Raw genomic sequence first — 22531 nt, 5'->3', positions numbered from 1 at the left:
TACTGAGCCCTTGCGCCTAGAGCCCACATGCTCTGCAACAAGAGAAGCCACTGCAATGAGACGCCCACACACCGAAACGACGACCCAACACAGCCAAAAGTAAAAACAAACAAATAAATACATTTACTAAAAAAAAAAGTCAGGAAGTTCCAATGAATCCAAGAGTCACACACACACAAAAAAGAAGTGACCCAAATATTGATTGTGGTGGTGATTTAACAGGTGTGTACATGTCAGAACTTATCAAAGTGTACACTTTGCAGTTTATTGGCTGTCTACTGTATATGCAGTTTATGGTAACTCAATTACACCTCAGAAAAGCTGTTACCAAAAAAAAAAGGTGAACTGAAGCTCCACCGCACCGTGATTTCTGTTTGTTAGGCTAGAGTTCCTCCTCGTTTACACCTCTACACCTCGGGATTTTGTGACACATCTCAACACTTGACCGACAAGGCCTCTGCCTGAGTCGGTGGACTGCGCCTTCCTGCTCCTAACCAGACATAAGGGGCTGGTACAAGGTAGCATTCAGTTTCTTAAAAAAAGAAAAGACAAAAGATGACTTCACTCTTTCATACTAGTCGGAAATTATTATGTTCAGTCGTTAGTCACGCGGCGTCGCGGAGTCACTGGGTTGGGGTTCCCCAACCGTCATAAACTTGCTGTCGCGACCCGAGCGGGCGGACCCGCGCCGCAAGCGCTCCCGGGAGATGAAGGCGCGGCACGCTTGTGGGCCGTCCGGGGGCGGGGTCGACAGCGCAGGCGTAGAGAGCCCGCCTGGTTCCGGGCCCCAAGCTGCCGGAACCGGAAATAGCACCCGGCGTCGCCAAGATTGCCGTAACTGCCACCGCGATGCCGAAGGGGCCCAAGCAGCAGACGCCGGAGCCCGAGTGGATCGGGGACGGAGAGACCACGAGCCCCACAGGTGAGGCTGGTAGGCAGAGAGGGAAGGAGATAGGAAAGAGAAGAAGAGAGAGAAGTGTGTGCGTGTCTTAGGAGAGGGTCACGGGGCGCGAGATTGACCGGGCCGTGCGAGGGCTACTGCGCATGCGTTCAGTGGGGCCGGGAAGAGTTTGCCCTGGCAGGAGGGCTTTTGGGGTGCCGGCGAAAGAAGAGGTGCCGGGGTGTCACGCAGGAACTTCAGTAAGACTGGGAAAGAGACGAGGAAGAGCGTATGGTACCGAGGGAGAGATGGGGAAAACTGAGAAAGTCCTGTTTTCTTCTCTTTTGGACATCTTCCCCACCACACGGTATTCCACATCCAGCACTTACATATTGATACAAGCTGTGCCTCGACCTCCTCTCTCTCTCTCTCTCTCTCTCTCTCTCTCTCTCTCACTTTCTCTCTCTCTTACTTTCTCTCTCTCTCTCTCTCTCTCGCGCACACACACACACATACACATTCTCACACTCACACTCTCACCCGTGGAACCCATTATCCCACCTGCTTCTTAAGAGAGGATGACTCCTTGCGCTCTTTCGTAAGACATCTTTCTGACTCAACTGGAGCAAGAGCATAGATACTGGGTGTTGGAATGGAGGATTAAGGTTTACTTAAAAGCAGCGGATGTTTATTGAGTACCTGTTTTTAATTATGCAGTGTAAATGCTGTGCTTTGGGGAGGGGAGAAAAAAATACGAAGACATCCTACCAGGCTTGAAGGTACTTCAAGAGGGAGATAAAATGGACACAAATAATTATAGTAGGTATACAGTGACTAACTTTACAGGCATTTATTGGATGCCTACTTTGTACCTGGTGCTGTGCAGAAGAACTGGAGGTGTAGGGATGAAAGATAAGCCTTGCCTATCGAGAAGGGGCAAGTGTAGTGGAGGGGACAGAGCATTAATCAGGCAGAGGCTGACAGAGTGTGATGAATGTCTTGAGAATGCTATGGGACTAGCATAGAGAGGGGCAACATCTATCAGATAGGGCGGGAGTGTCAGCAAAGCCTCCCAGGAATATGTGATAGCCGAGTTCGTTCTTGAAGGATCAGTGTGAGTTAGCAAGGGGAAGAACATCCTAAGTAAGCAGAGGGTGCAGTTAGTGCAGAGGTAGAGATGTAGTTGAGCCTGGCTGGTTCCCAGTATTGTGTGACTAGTGTTATGGGGTTGGGAAGACATGCGGGAGACAGATAATGAAAGGCTTTATACACTACTCCAAGGAACTTAGTCCTAAAAACATTAAGAAGGAGGACCCATTGAAGTGCATAAGGAATGGTTGGAGAGAGGGAGACCATTTAGGAGGCTCTGGTAATGATCCAGGTGAGAAGTGGTAAGAGAGTAAGCCAGGGCATTGACTAGAACTGGGAACCAGCTAAATCAAGGGAGAAGAATTAAGGCTGACACTCACTTGAATAATGCAGCGGTTAGTAGGCTATTCATTGAAAGCAGTAGTGGGCTGTGGAGTGGGGAGTGGGAAGAGGTAAGGTCAGCTTTTGAATGCTGAGTTGGAGATTTCTGGGGAATTTTAAGAGGAGATGGCAAGGAGAGAGTTTGTTCGGTGGCTGTGGAGAGAGCTCTAGACTAGGAGTAAGGACACAGGTGAGTGTAGTTGTACGGGGCATCCCCTAGAGAGTGTATGCAGATTGAAACGAAAAGACGTAGAAGGTGGGAACCCAAAAGAACCTCAACAATTAAGGGAAGTAAGGTAGAGAAGGAGGCTGAGGAGATGAGACCGAGAAAGGCGAGCAGCCAGAGAAACTAGAGGCAGACCAGCAGCAGCAGGATCCCTGACACTAAGTAGCAACAGGAAAGGAGAATTAAAAGGATGAGGAGGTCGGTAGCATGGAATGTTGCCAAGTAATCAAGCAAAATAAGGACTACAAAGAAACCTTTTCGGGTTGAACAACTAAGGGGACAGTGACAACTTTGAGAAAAGTAGTATTCATTAGAAGATGACAGCTGAATCAGGTTGCAGTATGTTCAAAAAGGAACGGGAGATGAGCAGGTGGAGCTAGTGTGGACTGCACTTTTGAGACTCAGTGAAGACAAGGATAGAAACAGTAATTGGGGGAGGAGATTGTAAGGTTACGGAAAGTGCTTTACTTGGCTTTGAAATTAGGAGCCACTTCAGTGATGTACTTACTAAGGGGAGGAGCCGTTAGAGGGGGAGACGTGGAGGATATAGCATAGCTTTAGCCACACTTAGCCTTTTCCTGTTCCTTGCTGATAATACTTTCTCACGCTTGAACCTGTGCACAGGCTTCTCTCCCGATGGTCAGGAGGTGTGGTTGTGTTAGTCCTTGGAGATACATTAGTGTCTGAGTCACTTCTCAGTGTTGTCAGGGTGCGCTGATCATGTCATTCCTTCTCGTGTACTGCAGTGAGTCCTCCTTCTTAATGGCTTTAGGATTAGACTCCTTGGAATAGCTTATAAAACCTTTCTCCTGCACATCTTTTCAGTTCCATCACGCTAGTCACCCAATATGGGGATCAGATTTTGAAATGTGTTCAGGATGGAGGTCACAGATTAAGCAAAGACAGGCACAAGCATGCCTGGGAGTTAACCAAGGAGCGAGGAGAAGCCAGTGTCCAGAACACGGGTATGGATAGGGAAACAGAGATAGACAAGATAGGATGCGCCCTTTTAGTCTGTGAGGCCCTAAGTTACAGGGATTGTCCTTTATTATCTCCAGTTTTTGACACTGTAGATGCTCAGTATCTGAATAAATGATTACTGTGGACTAGGTGGAAATCTGGTCTGAGAATACTCAATGTGGTAGATAGCAGAAAGCCTTTGTTTTGGGGTTTTTTGGGGAAGAAAAACCTAAGTGATTGCAAGAGTGCTTTTGGATAGAATTGGGTAGCAGTGGGTGGATGGGATGGTTGGGAGACGAATGTGATAGTGGATAGGCCTGGGCGTGGAGAGAAATCACGAGGCTGCTGGCTGCCTCCCAGTCTGATGTGGGAGGGAGTTAGACCTAGTCCCCTGCCTTCAGGGAAATGGGGATGGACAGAAAGGAGAAGTCGGAATTTGTTCAGTCAGTAAACTTTTATCGACTTCCCACTTTGCTCCCTGGGAACACAAGTTAAGCAGTCTCTCAGGTTGCTCTCTAGGATGAAGGACCGATGCCCAATTAAGTACAACAAGCGTGATTTGTGCTAGAAATGCGAGTGGAGCAGGTGCGGCATAGACCCAGGTGTCTGTTGACTTACCAGATGGCTCTGTTTCCATGGCCTGCAGGTTCCAAAACTGACATATCCCTAACTGAATTCATATTTTTGTCCTACCTTTCTCCCCCATGGGTGGTAGGGGTGGGGAGAGGGGTCCTTCTCTTCCAGTATATCCTGCGTTAATCAATGGTACCAATAGCCCAGCTAATTTTGCCAGCTAAAAACATTGGAGTCATCTCTGAATACTCTTACTTCTCACCTCTGCCATCACTCTGTGAATTCTCCTTCTCTGCCTCTCACTGCTAGCCTAGACCAGCCACCATTGTCTGTCTTGTGGGACAGTGCCAATGTCTAGGGAGCGGTAGTTGAGCTAGAAAAACAGTAAATAGGGTGGGGACCACTGAGAGCTTGGCAGGAGAGATCAGGGTGCTTTGGAATTTGCAAATCATCATTCACAATGTCTGCTTAACCTTCTAGACAAAGTGGTGAAGAAAGGGAAGAAGGACAGGAAGACCAAAAAGATGGTGAGGAGAGAGGACTGTGGGTGTTTCCGAGCAGAAGGTGGCCCTTTGAAGGCGGTGGGGGCCCAAGGGAGGGGACGAGGTCTTGTCAGGAGAGGGAGCAAGGTGGGATGGAGTGGAAGGTCCCTGGGCTCGTGTGTGGTGGTGAAGGGCTTGGTTGGTTTCTGAGCCATGTTTACCTAGATCTTAACTCCCGTTATAGTTCTTCGAAGAGCTGGCAGTAGAAGACAGACAGGCTGGGGAAGAAAAGAAAGTGCTCAAGGAGAAGGAGCAGCAACAGCAGCAGCAGCAGCAGCAGCAGGTACAGGTGTCCGGGCCCCACCGCTACATGGAGGCCTCCATGGGTCCGCCAGCCCCTCTGCAGCCCGCACTGGGTCACTCAGCTGACGGAGAGCTCTCTCTGGAGCAGAGATACAGCAGCGGCCTGGGCTTCATTCTCTCACTGTTTGGCTTTTAGCAGCAAAAAAAGAAGCGAGACACTCGAAAAAGCCGTCGGAAAAAGGATGTGGATGATGACGGAGAGGAGAAGGAGCTCATGGAGCGTCTTAAGAAGCTCTCAGTGCCGGCCAGTGATGAGGAGGAGGAGGGTAAATGTCCCGAGGGGAAATGGGTACCTGGAACCCTTTAGTCATGAAGAGTCAGGAGCCTCATTCCTTGCTTTTGGAGCTGGATTAGATTAAGGAGCAGGACATTGTAATTCTCCTTTCCTGTCTCACCTTCTCCCCTTGTCATTTCAGTACCTGCCCCAGTACCCCGAGGAGGGAAGAAAACCAAAGTAAGCCATCTGTGTGGTAGACAGAGACCCCAGGGGTGCAGCCTTGACCATCCCGCTGACTTCTCTGGCCCTTTCATTCTCCAGGGTGGTAATGTTTTTGCAGCCCTGATTCAGGATCAGAGTGAGGAAGAAGAGGAGGAGGAAGAAAAACATCCTCCTAAGCCAGCCAAGCCAGAGAAAAATCGGATCAATAAGGTGATAGTGGTGGCTCTGCCAGTCACTCCCACCCTGTGTAGCACCTCTGGCCACAGTGTGGTAATTTCCTGGCTTCTTTTCCTGCTTTTCAGCTAGCTCTTCTAGGCCAGTCTTGCTTACACTGTCAAAGTCAGCTTTTTAAAATACTCTTCATCACTCGGAAATTTACAGTGATCCTGTTGCTTTCAAACTCAAAATATAAAACAAAGGCCTTCGGGTCTTTGCCCTTCCACTTGGACCCCTCTGCAGGGTTACTTGGGACTTCTCCATGTATACCTTTCAGATTAGCCTGATCACATCTTGGCATCCAGCTTGACTGTGTGTTGAAACCTTTGTTCTTTATGCCTTGTCTTCCCTCTTCCTAGAACACCTTCACTAAGCCCACATCCATTACCTCTTCTCGAGATTTGTCCTCTTGAGGAAGCCCTCCATTGCTAGGGCCATCTCACCCACGTGGCTCACTTGCCTGACTCACAGTCCCTTAGCTTTGCTGATATTCTCTAGTCGCCTCTTCACTATCTTTATCCAGCCGGAGACTAGGGTTTTTCTGGGTCTCATTTTCTCCCTGGCAGACTCAGTATAGTTAACTGCTACTCCTAGACTCCCTAGAAACTCTTGTTAAGCTACAATATAGCAAATTAATTTGTGTGTGTCTGTGTGTGTCTTCTCCAGGCTGTATCTCAGGAACAACAGCCAGGGCTCAAGGGCAAAAAGGGAAAGGAGGAGAAGTCAAAGGGGAAAGCCAAGGTGAGGGAGTATAGGCAGGAGGAGGGGCTGGGTCTCAGGAATTAGAGCATTTCATCAAACTTGCTGTCTTTTCCCTGGTAGCCTCAAAATAAATTTGCTGCTCTGGACAATGAAGAGGAGGAGGATGAAGAGGAAATAACAAAAGAAGAGGAACCACCCAAGCAAGGGAAGGAGAAGGCCAAGAAGGCAGAGCAGGTTTGTATTTTGGTGTTGGGGGAAGGTGGGCTGAGGGACTAGGACTCTGTGGCCCTTGGGCAGGGGGCAGGATCTGGGGGTGCTCTTACTCTCCAGAGCAGGAGTTGGCAAACTTTTTTTTTTTTTTGTCCCTGCCACGCGGCTTGCGGGATCTTAGTTCCCCAACCAGGGATTGAACCCGGGCCCATGGCACTGAAACCATGGAGTCCTAACCACTGGACCACCAGGCAAGTCCCAGGCAAACTTCTATAAAGGGACACATAATAAATATTTTTGGCTTTGTAGGCCATATGCAATCTCTGATGCATATTCTTCTTCTTTTCTATTTTTGGAAAAATTCCTTGAAAATGTAAAAACCGTTCTTAGCTCAAGGGCCATCATTGGCAACTCCTGATCCAGAGAGGAAATGATGTGGGCCTTAGCCTCAGTCAGTCTGAGTTCTGGCTCTTGCCACTCACTGTGTGACCTTGAGTACATTTTTCCATCTCCTTGGGTCTCAGTTTTCTCATCTGTGTGATCTAGTGATCTCTGAGCTCCCTCGTACCGTTAGCACTTGCTAGTTCTGATTTTGCTGGATTTCTCAGTGACTGTATGCTAGGGCTTCCAGACCTTTTCCCTGCATGTTAATGTGTAGGCCACTGATACATGAGAAAAAGAACCTCATATAACCCTCAATTACACTGTATTGGCAGTTACATAGTTACAGTACATAGTTACAGGTACACATACATTATTACATTTCATACATAAATACTCATACCATTTCTGGTGGCAAAAATGGATACAGGGCTGCAAGGAGAGCAGGGCGGGTATGAGAATGGGAGCAGATCCACCAGTGTATTTCAGGACCCTGGTGGAGAGAGACAGAGCTGACTGTGGAACTGGGGGTACGTGATGTGAAGTCTGAGTTCTAGAAGGGGTCCCTTGTTTTTACCATCCCCTGGTTCTCACAGGGCTCAGAGGAAGAAGGAGAGGAGGAGGAGGAAGAAGGGGAGTCCAAGGCTGATGATCCCTACGCTCACCTTAGCAAGAAGGAAAAGAAGAAACTGAAGAAACAGGTAAAACCTTGGGTTCTTGGTGGTCAAAGGTGGGAGAATCTGATTTTTTTTTTTTTTTTTTTCCTTAATGCTTCAAGGGGGGACATGTGAATTAGGGGACAAGAAGGAGCGCTTTGGGTGCTATGTCAAGTAGAACAGTTGGAGTAAGGAAATAATTGCGCTCTGTGAGCCTTGTCTCGGTGTCTGGTGACGTGGGGCTGTATTGTGGTGATGGGAAAGTGGCAGGCAATAGCCTCAAATGTGATTTTTCCTTCCTTCTCAGATGGAGTATGAGCGCCAGGTGGCTTCATTAAAAGCAGCCAATGCTGCTGAAAATGACTTTTCCGTGTCGCAAGCAGAGGTGTCTTCCCGCCAGGCCATGTTAGAAAATGCATCTGACATCAAGGTAAGATCTGAGGGGGCCCCTCTACCAGCTCACCCAGGGACATGCCACTTCTCACCTTCCCCTGAGTGGCCACGGCAACCGAGGAAGTGGGTATGAATGGGAAGTCCATTGGGAAGAAAGCTTGGAGCCATTCTCTACACCTTGAGTTCTGCCAACTTGAGTGAGAAGATAGAAGAACCAGCATAAGGGTCCACCCTTGGAGGGAAGCAAGGCGGGACAGGCTGGCCGCGCTTAGGATCTGGAGACTCCGATTAGAGGCAGTGGTTGGGGAAGGGGCCGGTGTGGTGAGAAGAGGGGACTTCCCTGCAGAGAGAAAGCTGCAGCTGCTGTCTGGAAGGGAGAGTTCTCATGTGCTCGCTCCTTCCCTGACAACTGCAGCTGGAGAAGTTCAGCATCTCCGCCCACGGCAAGGAGCTGTTTGTCAACGCAGACCTGTACATTGTCGCCAGCCGCCGCTATGGGCTGGTGGGACCCAATGGGTGAGGAGAGGAGGGGCTGGAGCTATGAGAGGGGCGGGGCTAGAAGGAGAAGAGACTTCTCTGAGGCGGCCTGGTCCTAAAAGCTCTCATCCCCCAGCAAGGGCAAGACCACTCTCCTCAAGCACATCGCCAACCGAGCCCTGAGCATCCCTCCCAACATCGACGTGCTGCTCTGTGAGCAGGGTGAGGCCGCTGGTGGGAGAGGGGCTTGGTGGGGAGGTGAAACCGAGGGGCCTGAGGGGGGCCGCCACTGGGGTACAGGAGCCAACCAAGAATAGAAGAAACCGTGGTTGTAGAGTTGGAAGGGTTATGTGGGGAGACTGGGCACTGGGAAATGGTGCTAAAGAAGGGGGAGAAGAGATGAGAGACTGGAGAATATTTTATTTGGAACAAGTACAAAGAGCTGGGCAGGGTCAGGCAAACCAGAAACAGAGCTGCAGGGAAGAGGGAATAGGAGGCTTGGCCCCTGGGACACCCTGACTTCTCCCCTGCCCCCAGAGGTGGTAGCCGATGAGACGCCGGCCGTGCAGGCTGTTCTCCGAGCCGACACCAAGCGCTTGAAGCTGTTGGAAGAGGAGCGGCAGCTTCAGGGACAGCTGGAGCAGGGCGATGACGCGGCTGCCGAGAGGCTCGAGAAGGTAGAGGAGATGGCGCAGGGGACATGGGCTAAGACTGGGGGCTCCTGGGACCTCGCAGCATGTGTCCCCTTCTCCCTCCTCCCAGGTGTATGAGGAATTGCGGGCTACCGGGGCGGCAGCTGCAGAGGCCAAAGCCCGCCGGATCCTGGCCGGTCTGGGCTTTGACCCTGAGATGCAGAATCGACCCACACAGAAGTTCTCGGGGGGCTGGCGCATGCGCGTCTCCCTGGCCAGGTGGGACCCCCCTCACCACCCTCCCTTCCAGCCTCCGTCCACCAGGGCTCTTTCCCTTCTTCCCGTTCTTCTAAGGCCATCTTCTCCCTCCCTTACTGTCTGCCTTGTCAGACTCGGGGTCTTTTCTCCCTCCCTGGGGGTGTATTCTGTCTCTGTGTCTCCTGCTTGGGAACTGTCTAAGGAGAGATTGGGAAGGAGTGTTCATGGTCTCAGGCTCCACTTACCAGAGGCTTCTCTGGGTTCTCTGAGCAAGGGTCGTCTTCCCCCTGACTCTGCATTCTGCTGCCGTGCCCTCTAGGGCGCTATTCATGGAGCCCACACTGCTGATGTTGGATGAGCCCACCAACCACCTGGACCTCAACGCTGTCATCTGGCTCAATAAGTGAGTAGCCCTTGATTACAGCCTTTGCATCGTTGGTTCGCATTCTGCCCTCATTTCCTCTAGCTGGTCTCCACTCTGCCCTTGACAGCTCGCACTCCAGCCCCCGCTCTTTCACTCCCTGCCCCCCATGCTCTGTCTGCTTCCCCTGACTCCACCCTAACCTGGCCATTGTGACATTTCCACACTTCTCTAAAACCCAGCTACCTCCAAGGCTGGCGGAAGACGCTGCTCATCGTCTCCCATGACCAGGGCTTCCTGGATGACGTCTGTACCGATATCATCCATCTTGATGCCCAGCGGCTCCATTACTACAGGGGCAATTACAGTAAGGAGGATCGTTTGGGGGCAAGGAAAGGGGTGGTTCCTGGAGAAAGGCCTGGGAGGGAGGGCCTGTAGGGTTGTGGTGATAATTCTGAGTCTTTCAGAATTCTAGACAACGACGCCTGCCCCCATCCTCCCGCATCCTGCTGGGGAGAGGGACAACCATCGATGCCCATTCCCCTCTCTTGCCCCAGTGACCTTCAAGAAGATGTACCAGCAGAAGCAGAAGGAACTGCTGAAGCAGTATGAGAAGCAGGAGAAAAAGCTGAAGGAGTTAAAGGCGGGCGGCAAGTCGACCAAGCAGGCGGTGAGCACCTGGGTCTTCCTGGGATGGGGTCTTCTCAAGAGAAGGAGCGAGACTCGGGCCCTGCCTGCCTTTCGAGGCCTTCTGTGAAGGGTGCGGATGTCTCCCTTTCCCCTTCTTCCCCAGGAAAAGCAAACAAAGGAAGCCCTGACTCGAAAGCAGCAGAAGTGCCGGAGGAAGAACCAGGATGAGGAGTCACAGGAGGCCCCCGAGCTCCTGAAGCGCCCCAGGGAGTACACCGTGCGCTTCACGTTCCCCGACCCGCCGCCGCTCAGCCCTCCGGTGCTGGGCCTGCACGGTGAGCGGCCGCGGCCCTGCCTTCCCTCCACGCCAGGACATTCGGGGCACCCTCGGGGGACTCTGAAGAGAAAATAAAGTGCTTCTTTTCCTGGCCTCTCAGGTGTGACGTTTGGCTATGAGGGGCAGAAACCACTCTTTAAGAATCTGGATTTTGGCATTGACATGGACTCAAGGAGTGAGTTGGCAGGGGAGGCTCAGGAGCCCCGGGGAGAGTTTCTGGGGACCTCGCCTCTTTGACCTCTGTCTTCCTTCTGGCAGTCTGCATCGTGGGCCCTAACGGTGTGGGGAAGAGCACCCTGCTGCTGCTGCTGACAGGCAAGCTGACGCCGGTGAGTCCGGGAGCCAGGAAGGGGGGACGGCGACGAGCGAGCGAAGCGTGAGCACACGGCTGTGCCCCAGAGGCTGCAGTCGGGGGCCCCTCTGTGCCGTGGAGAGTTAAATATAGAACTTGTCATGGATGGTGTGTTTCCTTGAGAGGTGCTGTAGAGGAGGACAGTTTAGATCAGGCGGGGAGAAGAGCCAGGAGAAGTGGGGCCAGGCTAGGGGCACGTGCCTCCCCCTCTGCCCCCTGCCATGTGTTTCAGTTATGCAAGAAATACATGCCCATTGTAGAGAGGTTAGAAATTGCACAAGCCAGGGAATTCCCTGGCGGTCCAGTGGTAAGGACTCGGAGCTTTCACTGCCATGGGCCTGGGTTCAATCTCTGGTCGGTGAACTAAGATCCCTCAAGCTGCGCGGCGCAGCTGAAAAAAAAAAAGAAAAATTGCGTAAGCCAGAGAAAAATCTAGAGGTCACCTGTATTAATTTTGATGGATTGCTTTCCCCTTTTTTCCTTTACAAGCGTGCATATAATTTTTTTTTAACGAAAGTGGCCTATCGTGTGAATTGTTCTGTAACCAGCTTTTTCCAGATAATGTACATCAAGCGTTTTTCCATGCCAGTAATCCTATGTGTGCATTCATTTCGTATGGATCTGCCATAGTTTATTTGATGTCAGTCGTTTAGATTATTTCTGATTTTTCACTAAAGGACAAAATTATAGTAAATGGTCGTATTATACCTGTTCATGAATTTAGTTTTCCTTAGGATAAATTCCCTAGAATTGCTTTGGGGACTTTTGCGGCGTTATGTAGTGCTTAGGTGGGTTGTAGCCATCTGTCCGCCCTCCAAGAAAGTGTTGAGAGGGCCCATTGCCTCATACCCACAGAGAGTAGATCTTCAGAAAGGTGTTCTAGATCCTCCCACAAACTGTCTCTTAATCCCCATCTGAGGTGGAACCCTGAAAACATCTTGCTGGAAGGCGGGGTTGGGGATGGGGGTCCTTTACTTGTGGTCAGTCTGCTCCTGGTTCTGAATCTCTGCTTTTTGTCTCCCCCTCCTTGATTCTCTTCTTGCTTCTGATTTCCTGGGCCTGCCTTGGTCACGTTCAGGAGCACGCCCGTGTCCCCTTTCTCACACTGGCTTGTTCCCAGCCCGGTTCTGGTGTTTAGCTCCCCTTCAGAAAAGTTGGGGTGTGGAGCTGCAGCTCCTTTCCCCTTCCCCTTAGCTCCCCCCTTGCTTTTTCCTTGCAGACTCGTGGGGAAATGAGGAAGAACCACCGGCTGGTAAGTGGCTTTGGGAATCAGGGAGTAAGAGGCCGACAGAGGAAGTATGACTTTGACCGACCACCTCCTTCTCCTCTCGGGCAGAAAATTGGCTTCTTCAACCAGCAGTACGCAGAGCAGCTGCACATGGAGGAGACGCCCACCGAGTACTTGCAGCAGGGCTTCAACCTGCCCTACCAGGATGCCCGCAAGTGCCTGGGCCGCTTCGGCCTGGAGAGTCACGCCCACACCATACAGATCTGCAAACTCTCTGGTACCAGGGGCCAGGGCAGGTGTCCCCGTCCTTAGCCTTCATACCTGCAGACTGTCCCTAGAGGCAGGAGGAAAGAGGAACTGGGACTTGGGGGACCTCACTGCGTGCGCACGTGCACACACACACACACACATTCAGGGTTTACCTGGAGAAATGTTAGGTGGTGAAAGGTGCGGTGGATCTCCTTTCCCTTTGCTACAGGTGGGCAGAAAGCCCGAGTTGTGTTTGCAGAGCTGGCCTGTCGGGAGCCTGATGTCCTCATCTTGGTGAGTGAGCTGGACTTCAGGGCTGGGGTAAGGGTGACAGAAAGGAAAGGTAGGAGTCGTAACTCTCAGTCACGGGATGCCTCCTCCCCCATAGGACGAGCCCACCAATAACCTGGACATTGAGTCTATCGACGCTCTTGGGGAGGCCATCAACGAATACAAGGGTGGTGAGTCAGCTCAGGGCGCGCCCTCCTCCTCCCCGCCTTGGGGACGGGGCTGTGGTGTCTTTCGGCTGGGCGCCCTCCTCTCAGGTTCTGATTCCCCTCTTCCTCCTTCCTCCCTGCCCTCCGTTCTCGCCATCTTTCTTCAAAGCTGTGATCGTCGTCAGCCATGATGCCCGACTTATCACAGAAACCAACTGCCAGCTGTGGGTGGTGGAGGAGCAGAGCGTTAGCCAGATCGATGGTGACTTCGAAGACTACAAGCGGGAGGTGTTGGAGGCCCTGGGTGAAGTCGTGGTCAACCGGCCCCGAGAGTGAGCTTTCCTTCCTGGACATCCCCTCGTCTCCTCTCCACTCGGAAGCCTGCTCTGGTCTGCAGCTGGCGCAGCAGCTACTCGGGTACATGAAGGCGGAGCGTGGTCTTGATGTGACCAGGATACCGCTTTGATTGCTTCCTCTTCTCTGAAAGACTTGTCTGATTGCTCTCTTCAGATAACTGAGCTGGCCTTGTCCTTGAAATCCCTCTGTACAAGCAGAGGTGAGCTTTGTTATGGGGTTCCATCCAGCCAAGCTCGTGTGGCCAGTTGTCTGAGACTCTGTCCTCACTCAGAAGCCTGCGTCTGGTCCGCCTCAAAGCTTCAGGCCCAGCTGCTGCCCTGTTCTGTGAGTGGTGCTGCTTTTTTCTGGTGGATTTAATGCTGGCCTAACTGGTACAAACAGCTGGTGCAGCTCAGAGCTGGAGGAGAGTTCTGAGGCCTGTGCTGTCACCCAGGATTTGGTGCCTGCAGTCTCTAGTCTGGTTGGGGACTTGGGGGCAGGAAATGAATGCTGCTGAACTCGAATCACCCTTTACAAGGGGAAGAAATAAAGGAAAGGAGTTGCACCGCCCTGTCACTGTTTGGAGATTTCGTGGGAGCTGGAACTGTTCTTACTCTTGATTTGCTTTGTTCGGTTTACTAGCAGCGGTTAGTATCCTCTCTTCCCCACCAGTACACGTGGGTCTGACTTGCAGTCTTACTGCACTTTAGATGGTGCTCACTGTTTGAGGGGCCTCCCTCCCTTCCCACAGCCCTTCCGACAAGGACAAGGGAAAGTGAGTCATCCCTTCCAACTAGGACACTCGGGTTTCTCACTATCCAAGCTCCGCCCTGGTATCAGGGACCAGAGAGCTGATCCTCCCAGACGTTACTAAATCAGCCAACATGTACAGCACCGTGCGGTATGCAAAAAGGGAAGAGACGAGGTCTGCCTTCATGAATAGTCTGGATAGAGAAGACTTAGAAAATAAGACATGAGTGTATAGCGTGATACGATTAATTGCCAAATGTGTGGTGCTCTAGATTCTAAGTTGCCTTGAGCTCATAGAAGAGAAAGATTATCCAGAACTTGGTTATTTGGCGGGATGACTTGAGGGTGGACCTTGAAATAGTAAGGATTCTTTTTTAAAAATTTATTTATTAATTTATTGTTGGCTGCGTTGGGTCTTTGTTGCTGCGCACAGGCTTTCACTAGTTGCGGCGAGTGGGGGCTACTCTTCGTTGTGATGCGCGGGCTTCTCATTGCGGTGGCTTCTCTTGTTGTGGAGCACGGGCTCTAGGTGCGTGGGCCTCAGTAGTTGTGGCACATGGGCTCAGTAGTTGTGGCTCGTGGGCTCTAGAGCACAGGCTCAGTAGTTGTAGTGCACGGGCTTAGGTGCTCCGCAGCACGTGGGATCTTCCCGGACCAGGGCTTGAACCGGTGTGCCCTGCATTGGCAGGTAGATTCTTAACAACTGCACCACTAGGGAAGTCCCAGGATTTTAGTAATGAGGAACAGGGAGCCATTTTTGGAATGTAGGAAAAGAGCAGGTCTAAGGCAGATCTAAAGAAGAAAAAACTATTTGAGAGTTAATGAGAGAACATGGCTGGTGTGGCCACTTTTCTTATTAGAGTTAGATTGGAGAGATGGGTTTGGAAAGTAAAACCCAAGTGGCAAGTGGTTGGTTGGTAGTGATTTCAGGTAGTGATGGGCGAGGTGGACTTTAGAGACTTATGGGACGGGCCCCAGAACTTTCGTTATGGGGATGAGGTAATAAATCCTGAATTAGGATACGAGAGAGAGGGATAGAAGGCAAGGACAGATGGAAAGAGCCAGGTGTGGGAGTTGGAGAGAGGATGGTCAGATGTGTGCAGTTCCGGGGGAAATATGAAGAACCATTTAAGATTTACTAACTTGGGATGTCTAATTTTGGGAAGTTATTTTCTGGCCAAATAATACTGGACCTCAATTATGAGTCTTACGCTAAAAGTGAAGGTTTGGTGTGAAGACGATTGCAGAGGTGCCGTTGGGTACATCTCCAAGTTAGATATAAAGGAACACCCCTCATGGAATTTGAGGGAAAAGCATCAGGGTCTTGTGCCAAGTAAGATGTTACATGTGAAAGTATTCTCCAGAATTCCACGAAGTTGGTCTGTCGTAGAACAGTGGGAGCAGGCTTCAAGTCCACTACTAACGGGGTGACCTTGGACTTAGCCTCTTGGTGGTACCTGTTTCCTCATTTGTAACATGAAGGTGATAAAAAGCACCTACCTCACAAGGTTATTAAGGGATTAGATAAGTATTTGTGAAGTGCTTTAATTTTTTTTTTTTTTACTTTTGTTACATGTACTTCATGTACACTCTACACTTTGCACTTAAATTTTTCAGTTCCCTAGTCTAGATGAGATGTTACACAAAATAGCTGGGAATGTTGTTTATAAAATGAACACCAACATTTTGCATTTTAAGTGTTTGACCGCTGATTTCACTACAAATACTTCAGATGCTCCAAAATAACTTCCATCCATGGACACAAGTTTTATTTCTTTCCTCAATATATATACTATAATAATGCACTTTAAATATGGGCAAAAGAATGCCACTTCTTCAAAAAGAGCAGCATAGAAATGGAACTCGAAAGGAAAAAATTACACATTTACACAGTAGTACAGTATGTGGGTAACCCAAAGCCTGAAAACTGGAATTTAGTTAACAATTAAATATTTTTATTCACGACAGTCTTTGTCACCTACAAATCATGCACTAAATGTGGTTCATAATGAGCACCGTAGAAGTGTTTAAAAAAATTAGTTACTCTTCTCCACACCTTCCTAATGAGGAAACAGACTCAGAGACGCTGACGTGCCCATGGTCACCCAGCCTGGAAAGGAGAGTTCCTGGGCTGGGGGCCCTAGTTTTCTGATGCCAGTGCCCTGGGCGTTCTCACTCATCTGTAGAATGTGGACAGGATGGCCAAAGGATGAGTCCTTGAGGGGCATGAGAGCCAAGGCAGGACTGTGTTTTAGGAACATGTGAGAGACGTTTTAGGGAAGACTGTCAGCACTACAGTGGGAAAGATGAAAGTCGGGAAGGAGCCCTGTGGCCGTACACAACTCAGAGGAGGCCTGGGAATGTGAGAAGTTGCCCTTGTGCTGCCGGTGCTGGTGCAGCAGCTGAAACGCTTGAACGGGTGGCTGCTCTCGGGCAGTGGTTCTCAGCGTGTCCTAGACCAGCGGCAGCATCACCTGGAGTTTGTTGGAAGTGCAAAGGTAGGACTCAGTGGTGCCTTTGGAGCATGTCACAGGAAACATGGTGTTAGGAAAGAAAGGGTAGGGGTCACCTTTAGCTTGAGTGATTAGGGAAGACTTCTCAGAGGAAGTGACATTAATTAAAACCAAAGCCTAGGTGGAGAAGGAACCAACTAGATGGGTGAGAAAGAGCCTTCAGGAAGGCACCAGAATGTGCAGAGGCTCAGAAGCTGAAAGGAGCTTGACTTGGTCAGGAACATGGCTTGAGCTTAGAGCTTGAGCAGCGGCCAGAACACGTGGGGTCTTACAAACGTTGATAGGGAGTTAGGATATGGTTCTAGGAGTAATAGAAGGCAGTGTGTACGCAGGAGTGTGAATTGACCTGGTTTTCATTCTCACAAAATTGCTCTGGCTGCTGAGTGAAGAGTGGTGGGTGGGAGGGAGACAAGGAGAGGAGATGCCAGGAGAGGCGAGCAGGAGGAGATACCCTCCTTCCTCTAAGAAAGGAAAGGAGATAATGTAGACCCAGGTATTTTCAGGTGAAGAGAAGGGGAAATGGTGCTCACATAGGATGGGTCTCACTTTCTCAGGAGATTTGGTGCCAGAGAAGGGAGAGGAGTTAGGAGTTGCCAGGCAGCAGTGAATGTTGAGTCAGTGCTAGTAATTTGTACTGGGCAAAGATGGTAGGATTTCGTGGTTTTTCAACATTATGTTTACTGCCTGGGAGCAGGAACGGGAGAAATAGAATAATGGTGATTCAGAATTGGAGATTGCACTGGTGTGCTTGGGGAAGGGTTGACAGAGAAGTCAGAAGTTAATAGGGGCTTCCCTGGTGGCGCAGTGGTTGAGAATCTGCCTGCCAATGCAGGGGACACGGGTTCGAGCCCTGGTCTGGGAGGATCCCACATGCCGCGGAGCAACTAGGCCCGTGAGCCACAACTACTGAGCCTGCGCGTCTGGAGCCTGTGCTCCGCAACAAGAGAGGCCATGATAGTGAGAGGCCCGTGCACTGCGATGAAGAGTGGCCCCCGCTTGCCGCAACTAGAGAAAGCCCTCGCACAGAAACGAAGACCCAACACAGCCATAAGTAAATAAATAAATAAATAGTAAGTACGTTAATAGGTTATTTAGGGGTGGGGGTGGAAATGGAATAAGAGAGGAAGAACAGGGCTTCCCCTGGTGGCGCGTGGTTGAGAATCTGCCTGCTGATGCAGGGGACACGGGTTCGAGCCCTGGTCTGGAAAGATCCCACGTGCCGCGGAGCAACTAGGCCTGTGAGCCACAACTACTGAGCCTGCACGTCTGGAGCCTGTGCTCCGCAACAAGAGAGGCTGCGATAGTGAGAGGCCCACGCACCGAGAGGAAGAGTGGCCCCCGCTTGCCACAACTAGAGAAAGCCCTCGCACAGAAACGAAGACCCAACACAGCCAAAAATAAATTTAAAAAAAAAAAAAGAAGAACAGACCAACTGAAGCAGTTGGGAGAGGTGTGCCTGCAAGGCTTGGTGAAGAAACAGAAATGGGTCAGTGGGTACAGTGAAATGGATGAGATGCTCCAACTGTCTCCCTGCCTAAAAAAAAAAAAAAAAAAGGAAAATCTAAGTAACAGGTAATTTGGATTTTCATGGAGAATTTGAAAGAAAATGGCTGAACTCATTTTTAAATTAAAATAGAAAAAAGCTCTCTGTAAAGGTTCTTGTGGCCTGTTGCAGGAGGTGGAGGGAAGAAGATGAGAAGCAGGCAGTAGATGGAACCAGAAAGAAAGAAACACAAGTTAAAGAATTTTTTTTTTTTAATTATTTTTGGCTGCGTTGGGTCTTCGTTGTTGCGCACGGGCTTTCTCTAGTTGCGGCGAGCGGGGGCTACTCTTCGTTGCAGTGCGCGGGCTTCTCATTGTGGTGGCTTCTCACTGCCGAGCCCGGGCTCTAGGCGCGGAGGCTCAGTAGTTCTGGCTCACAGGCTTAGTTGCTCCGCGGCATGTGGGATCTTCCCAGACCAGGGCTCGAACCCGTGTCCCCTGCATTGGCAGGCGGATTCTTAACCACTGCGCCACCAGGAAGACCAAGTTAAAGAATTTTAAACTTTTTTTCACTTGAGTTGTCTACTTCGTTGGTATTTCACCTCTTAGCTTGGCCCTTAGATTACATCTTTTCAGGACCTCTCCGAGTGTGAAGAGCAACAGTAGGCTGACTGAACACCCTCTTTCCAGAGAAGGGGCAAAAGGGAAGATAAAATTAGCACCACTGGCCTAAGTGTAGGTGGGGCCTGTGAGGTTTAGGAAGTTGCTCCCCTCTTGTGGCCAATCTTGGAAACAACAGCCAAGAAACGTGTTCTAGGGCCGTGTCTTTTCAGTGTTTTCCAGATCAGCAGTCAGCAACACCTGGGAACTTGTTAGATATGCAAAATCTCAGAATTCATCCCAGACCTGATGAATCAGAAAGTTTGCTGAACCCCACCCCCAATCTCTTTTAAAAGCCCTTCAGATGATTCTGATGAATGCTGCAAGTTTGGAAACCACTATTCTCAACCTATACCCCAATATCCCTACCCTCCCTTTCCCTCTCCCCCCAAAATGTAATCTCCTAATTTCTAATTACAAGAATAGCAGAGCTTCCTATTTAAAGTTAATCCTCTCCCTCCATATTCTGGACTCCAAAACCTCCTGTCTCCCCAGGAATCTTTCTTTTTTTAAAATATATCTTGATCCTACATCTTCTAGCAGCAGGCCTATTTCTCTGTACCCTGCAGAGCCCCTTTTTTGGGGGACAAGCAGGATCCACCTGTTTTTCCTTCCTTCCCCAGAAACTGCTCTTAGATTTTTCCTTTTTCAGCCACTCTTCCCTACTCCTCCCTTCTGCCCACCCTCACCTCACGTAAATCCCTTCCCTAAGCTACTCCACGGGGCTGGTAGGATCAGCTAGAATGGATGTGCCTGCACCTTCTGCAGCTCAGGTGATCTGTGAGCTCTGCCTTCCCCAGCTGTGGCATTGTATGTTCAAAGTACTCCTTCACCAGTATTTCACTTAACGCCAACAAAGGATTGAAAACCACATTCCACAAAGGTTTGTATTAATGAACTTTCAACAACAGCTGATAATGGCTTTTTTCTTTTTTCTTTTTAAACAGTCCAAGCACACCAGGGGTTAAATACTTCTCTTTCCACTGTTTATTATTAATGTACAAAATATACAAAACCAAAAGAAAAAAGAAAATACTTATCCTCAAATCCATTGTGGCTCTAACCCGAGACCCTGCACAAAACCCAACCAATCCAGTTTTCATAGAAAACAACTGATGCTGAGACAGGTGAAGGAGAGAGAGGGCTGGGAGAGGGCAGGTCATCTTATTGAATCCACCCAGGAAGGCACCTGGTGGGGATTCAGAGGTGGCTGACAGGGCAAGGGAGCTGGAGGCTTCACACCCACAAGGTTCCAGGTGGGGGCCAGGAGCGTGCTAACTCCCAGAGGCAGTGCATGTAGTGTGACTGGCATGCCCAGCACGCCGGGCTTCAGTTGATGAAAAGCTGGTCTCACTGAAGTGTTTTAATTTCCAGAATGAGCTGCAGGCAAGGGTGGACCACCACCAATGGCCTCACCTATGCCAGCTAAAACTTTTCACCAGATGCCGATGTGAATTTGCCATCATTAAACCTAGCAGACCCATGATGCAAACTTGGGTGTTCACGGAAGGTTGCAACGTCTTACTTGAGAAAGGACTCAATGTAAAGCCTGTGTCAGGGGAGGAGTGGGGATGATGTGTTCCAGAACTCAAATCCAGCCTGATTGAGTCCTCTCAGTGCAGTGGGATACACAATACCCCTTTTACCATCTCCCCACCCCATGAGGAAGCATGAACTTGGCTGGGATGATTTCATAAGTGCAGTTGATCCCGTGTCAGAGTTCTGTGTGCATGTGGAGGACCCACAAGAGGAGAGTAGAGGTGTTCTCCAGGATAACCAGCTTTAGGTTCTCAGGCATAAAGGGTAATACCGGAGAGGTGCTTGGCATAAAGGGCAAATCTCCTCAAAAAGTGAAGCCAACAGGGTCTCCTCTTCGGCAGTCCAGGGTACAGAATGTGTCCAGTCTCTCTCCTCCCCAGACTGGAGGAAAATATGTACATCAATGCGCACCAGTGATCAGAAAACCCCCAGGAACCCAGGCAGGTGGGCACTGAGGGGGCCGGCTCCTCATCAGCTGGGGAAAGGGGAAAATGGGCCTCACAGAAGCCATAAAAGGGCGGAAGGAGCAAGGCTGCAGTCCACAGGGGTGTGGGCGGGGCGGGCAGGTGGTCCCTAGGGCAGGGGGGGCCCATTGACACCCGGGTGGTAGAAGGCACAGTTGTTCTCATAGCGGCAGTTACCCTTCATCATGAAATGTCGACAAACAGGGCGATTTGACATGTCTGTGGGAATGATGGTGGAATAGTTAGATAGGAAATGGCCAAGAGGTCAATGCCACCCTCATCCCACCCGTCCAAGGCATCCTGAGAACTGTCTTTGAGAGAGACCTAGTCTTGGGGACCTGGGGGAAGGGCTAAAGGAAGGAACTGCCATGCATGCTGGGAACTGGGAACGAGGTGACCTCATGTTCTGCCTGGCAGACCCGGGGTAGTGACATTCCCCAGAAAGTTGTGTGGGACACCAAGAGCCATGTGGGGGACAGGGAGCATCCTCACCTCCTCCATGGCTGTGGCCTCCATCGTGCCCTCGGTGGCCCCCTCCGCCATGGCCAGGGCCATCATGGCCACGGTGCTCATGAGGGGGTGGCCCTCGATGGTCGTGGCCTCGGTGACCAGGGCCATCATGAGGCCGGTGGCCATGGGGCCCCCCATGTCCAGGGCCTTCATGGGGCCGATGTCCACCACCAGCACCCATTCCTCCACCAGGGCCTTCATGAGGACGATGGCCACTGCCACCACCCATGCCACCGCCAGGGCCTTCATGGGGGCGATGTCCCCCACCCATGCTACCACCAGGGCCTTCGTGGGGGCGATGCCCACCGCCCATGCCACTGCCAGGGCCTTCATGGGGACGATGTCCGCTGCCACTGCTCATGCCCCCACCAGGGCCTTCATGGGGACGATGCCCACCACCTCCAACCATGCCCCCACCAGGGCCCCCTCGTCCATTTGGAGGTCCTCCTCCAGAGCGCCCTCCTCTGGCCCCTCGGAATGGAGGAGGAGGAGGAGGTGGTTCATTTCCTCCTCGGCCACCACGGCCTCTATGGTATGGCCCAGGACCCGGTCCTGGGCCCCCACGCATCGGGCCACCCCGCATGGGGTCACCTGGGCCATCCCAGAAGGGATCTCCCCCCCGGGGAGGGGGTGGGGGACCCAGGAGACGTGGACCCACTGGCCCACCAGGGCCCCCAGGGCCTCCATGGGGACCTGTTGGGGGAAAAAAAAAGGGAGAGAGTATCAGCTACCTGTTGCACCCAGGGACCGCCATCTCCCAACCCAAACCAACCCCCGGCTTTGGTCAATCCTGTACTGTTACCAGGCCGAAATCAAGCAGACAAGCCCATTCCGACCTCTCACTCACCACCTACCTGGCATAGGTCCTCCAGGTCCAGGGGGGAAGTGCTGCATGCCCTTGGGGCCCCCGGGGCCTCCCGGTGGGAAACCATTGGCTATGGGACCAGGGCCTAAGAGTCCATGAGGCACTGTTAATGAAAAAGGAGTGAAGCAGTCAGCAAGATGATTCTAGAAGAGCGGCATGACGTCTTCCCGCTTAGGTGTGCCCAGCTGACCCCCTCAGGCCAACGTGGCAGAGCACTGCTCTCTCTGTCCAGTCTTCCCCTCCCATGTCTTGCCGTCTAGTGGCAATACCCCTGCTCCCCCAATTCCACTGCAGGCCTCCTCGCCCAGGCCCCGGGGCCGGCCCTGAGGATTACCCAGCATCTGCTTGATCTTGTCTGAATAGTCTGGTTGCTTCAGCAGTTCCTCTGAGGGATGACTGTTAGGGCTACCCTGTGAGGCAAGGTCATTAAGGGACAAGGTCAACAGAGAATAAGGGTGACACCCGGCAGAGAAGGGAGAGCCCGAGGAGAAAGCAAGCGG

At 51.2% G+C, this 22531-nt stretch overlaps 2 protein-coding genes across 7 annotated transcripts in view; one reads left to right on the top strand and one right to left on the bottom strand.

The window, feature by feature from the left end:
- The first annotated feature begins 800 nt into the window (after positions 1–800).
- On the top strand, positions 801–13824 carry ABCF1 (ATP binding cassette subfamily F member 1). 4 transcript variants are annotated; one of them, XM_068558006.1, is made up of 25 exons: positions 801–922; positions 4590–4636; positions 4836–4934; positions 5094–5220; positions 5371–5408; positions 5493–5603; positions 6276–6350; positions 6432–6545; positions 7499–7603; positions 7866–7988; positions 8367–8467; positions 8565–8650; positions 8966–9105; positions 9191–9339; positions 9638–9721; positions 9922–10046; positions 10237–10349; positions 10473–10644; positions 10747–10821; positions 10905–10975; positions 12218–12250; positions 12335–12503; positions 12705–12769; positions 12864–12936; positions 13082–13824. In XM_068558006.1, exons 1-25 carry the CDS (start codon positions 850–852, stop codon positions 13246–13248), a joined length of 2535 nt encoding a protein of 844 aa, XP_068414107.1. In that variant the 5' UTR covers positions 801–849; the 3' UTR covers positions 13249–13824. The 4 variants fall into 4 exon arrangements, with proteins under 4 accessions (XP_068414107.1, XP_068414105.1, XP_068414106.1 ...); XM_068558004.1 differs by having other exon boundaries at positions 9593–9721; XM_068558005.1 differs by having other exon boundaries at positions 5091–5220.
- A 5798-nt stretch (positions 13825–19622) lies between these two features.
- PPP1R10 (protein phosphatase 1 regulatory subunit 10) overlaps positions 19623–22531 on the bottom strand; it is a 36624-nt gene continuing 33715 nt past the window's right edge. For all 3 annotated transcript variants that reach the window (XM_068558479.1, XM_068558478.1, XM_068558477.1), the window contains exons 17-20: positions 22366–22441; positions 22021–22134; positions 21149–21859; positions 19623–20875 (exon numbers count right to left, since the gene is read on the bottom strand). In XM_068558479.1, the coding sequence (XP_068414580.1) occupies positions 20766–20875; positions 21149–21859; positions 22021–22134; positions 22366–22441 (1011 nt within the window). In that variant the 3' untranslated portion in view covers positions 19623–20765. The remainder of the gene's footprint in view (positions 20876–21148; positions 21860–22020; positions 22135–22365; positions 22442–22531) is intronic.

The sequence above is a fragment of the Eschrichtius robustus genome, chromosome 12, assembly GCF_028021215.1.
Source record: "Eschrichtius robustus isolate mEscRob2 chromosome 12, mEscRob2.pri, whole genome shotgun sequence".
NCBI classification, from domain to species: domain Eukaryota; kingdom Metazoa; phylum Chordata; class Mammalia; order Artiodactyla; family Eschrichtiidae; genus Eschrichtius; species Eschrichtius robustus.
This window is presented reverse-complemented; position numbering and strand designations above follow the sequence as displayed.

Coding starts and splice junctions, on each gene's coding strand:
- ABCF1 (XM_068558003.1), top strand. CDS start 850: ATGCCGAAGGGGCCCAAGCAGCAGACGCCGGAGCCCGAGTGGATCGGG. Junction 9,722..9,921: donor GCTGTCATCTGGCTCAATAA/GTGAGTAGCCCT, acceptor TCTAAAACCCAG/CTACCTCCAAGGCTGGCGGA. Junction 10,976..12,217: donor TGACAGGCAAGCTGACGCCG/GTGAGTCCGGGA, acceptor TTTTCCTTGCAG/ACTCGTGGGGAAATGAGGAA.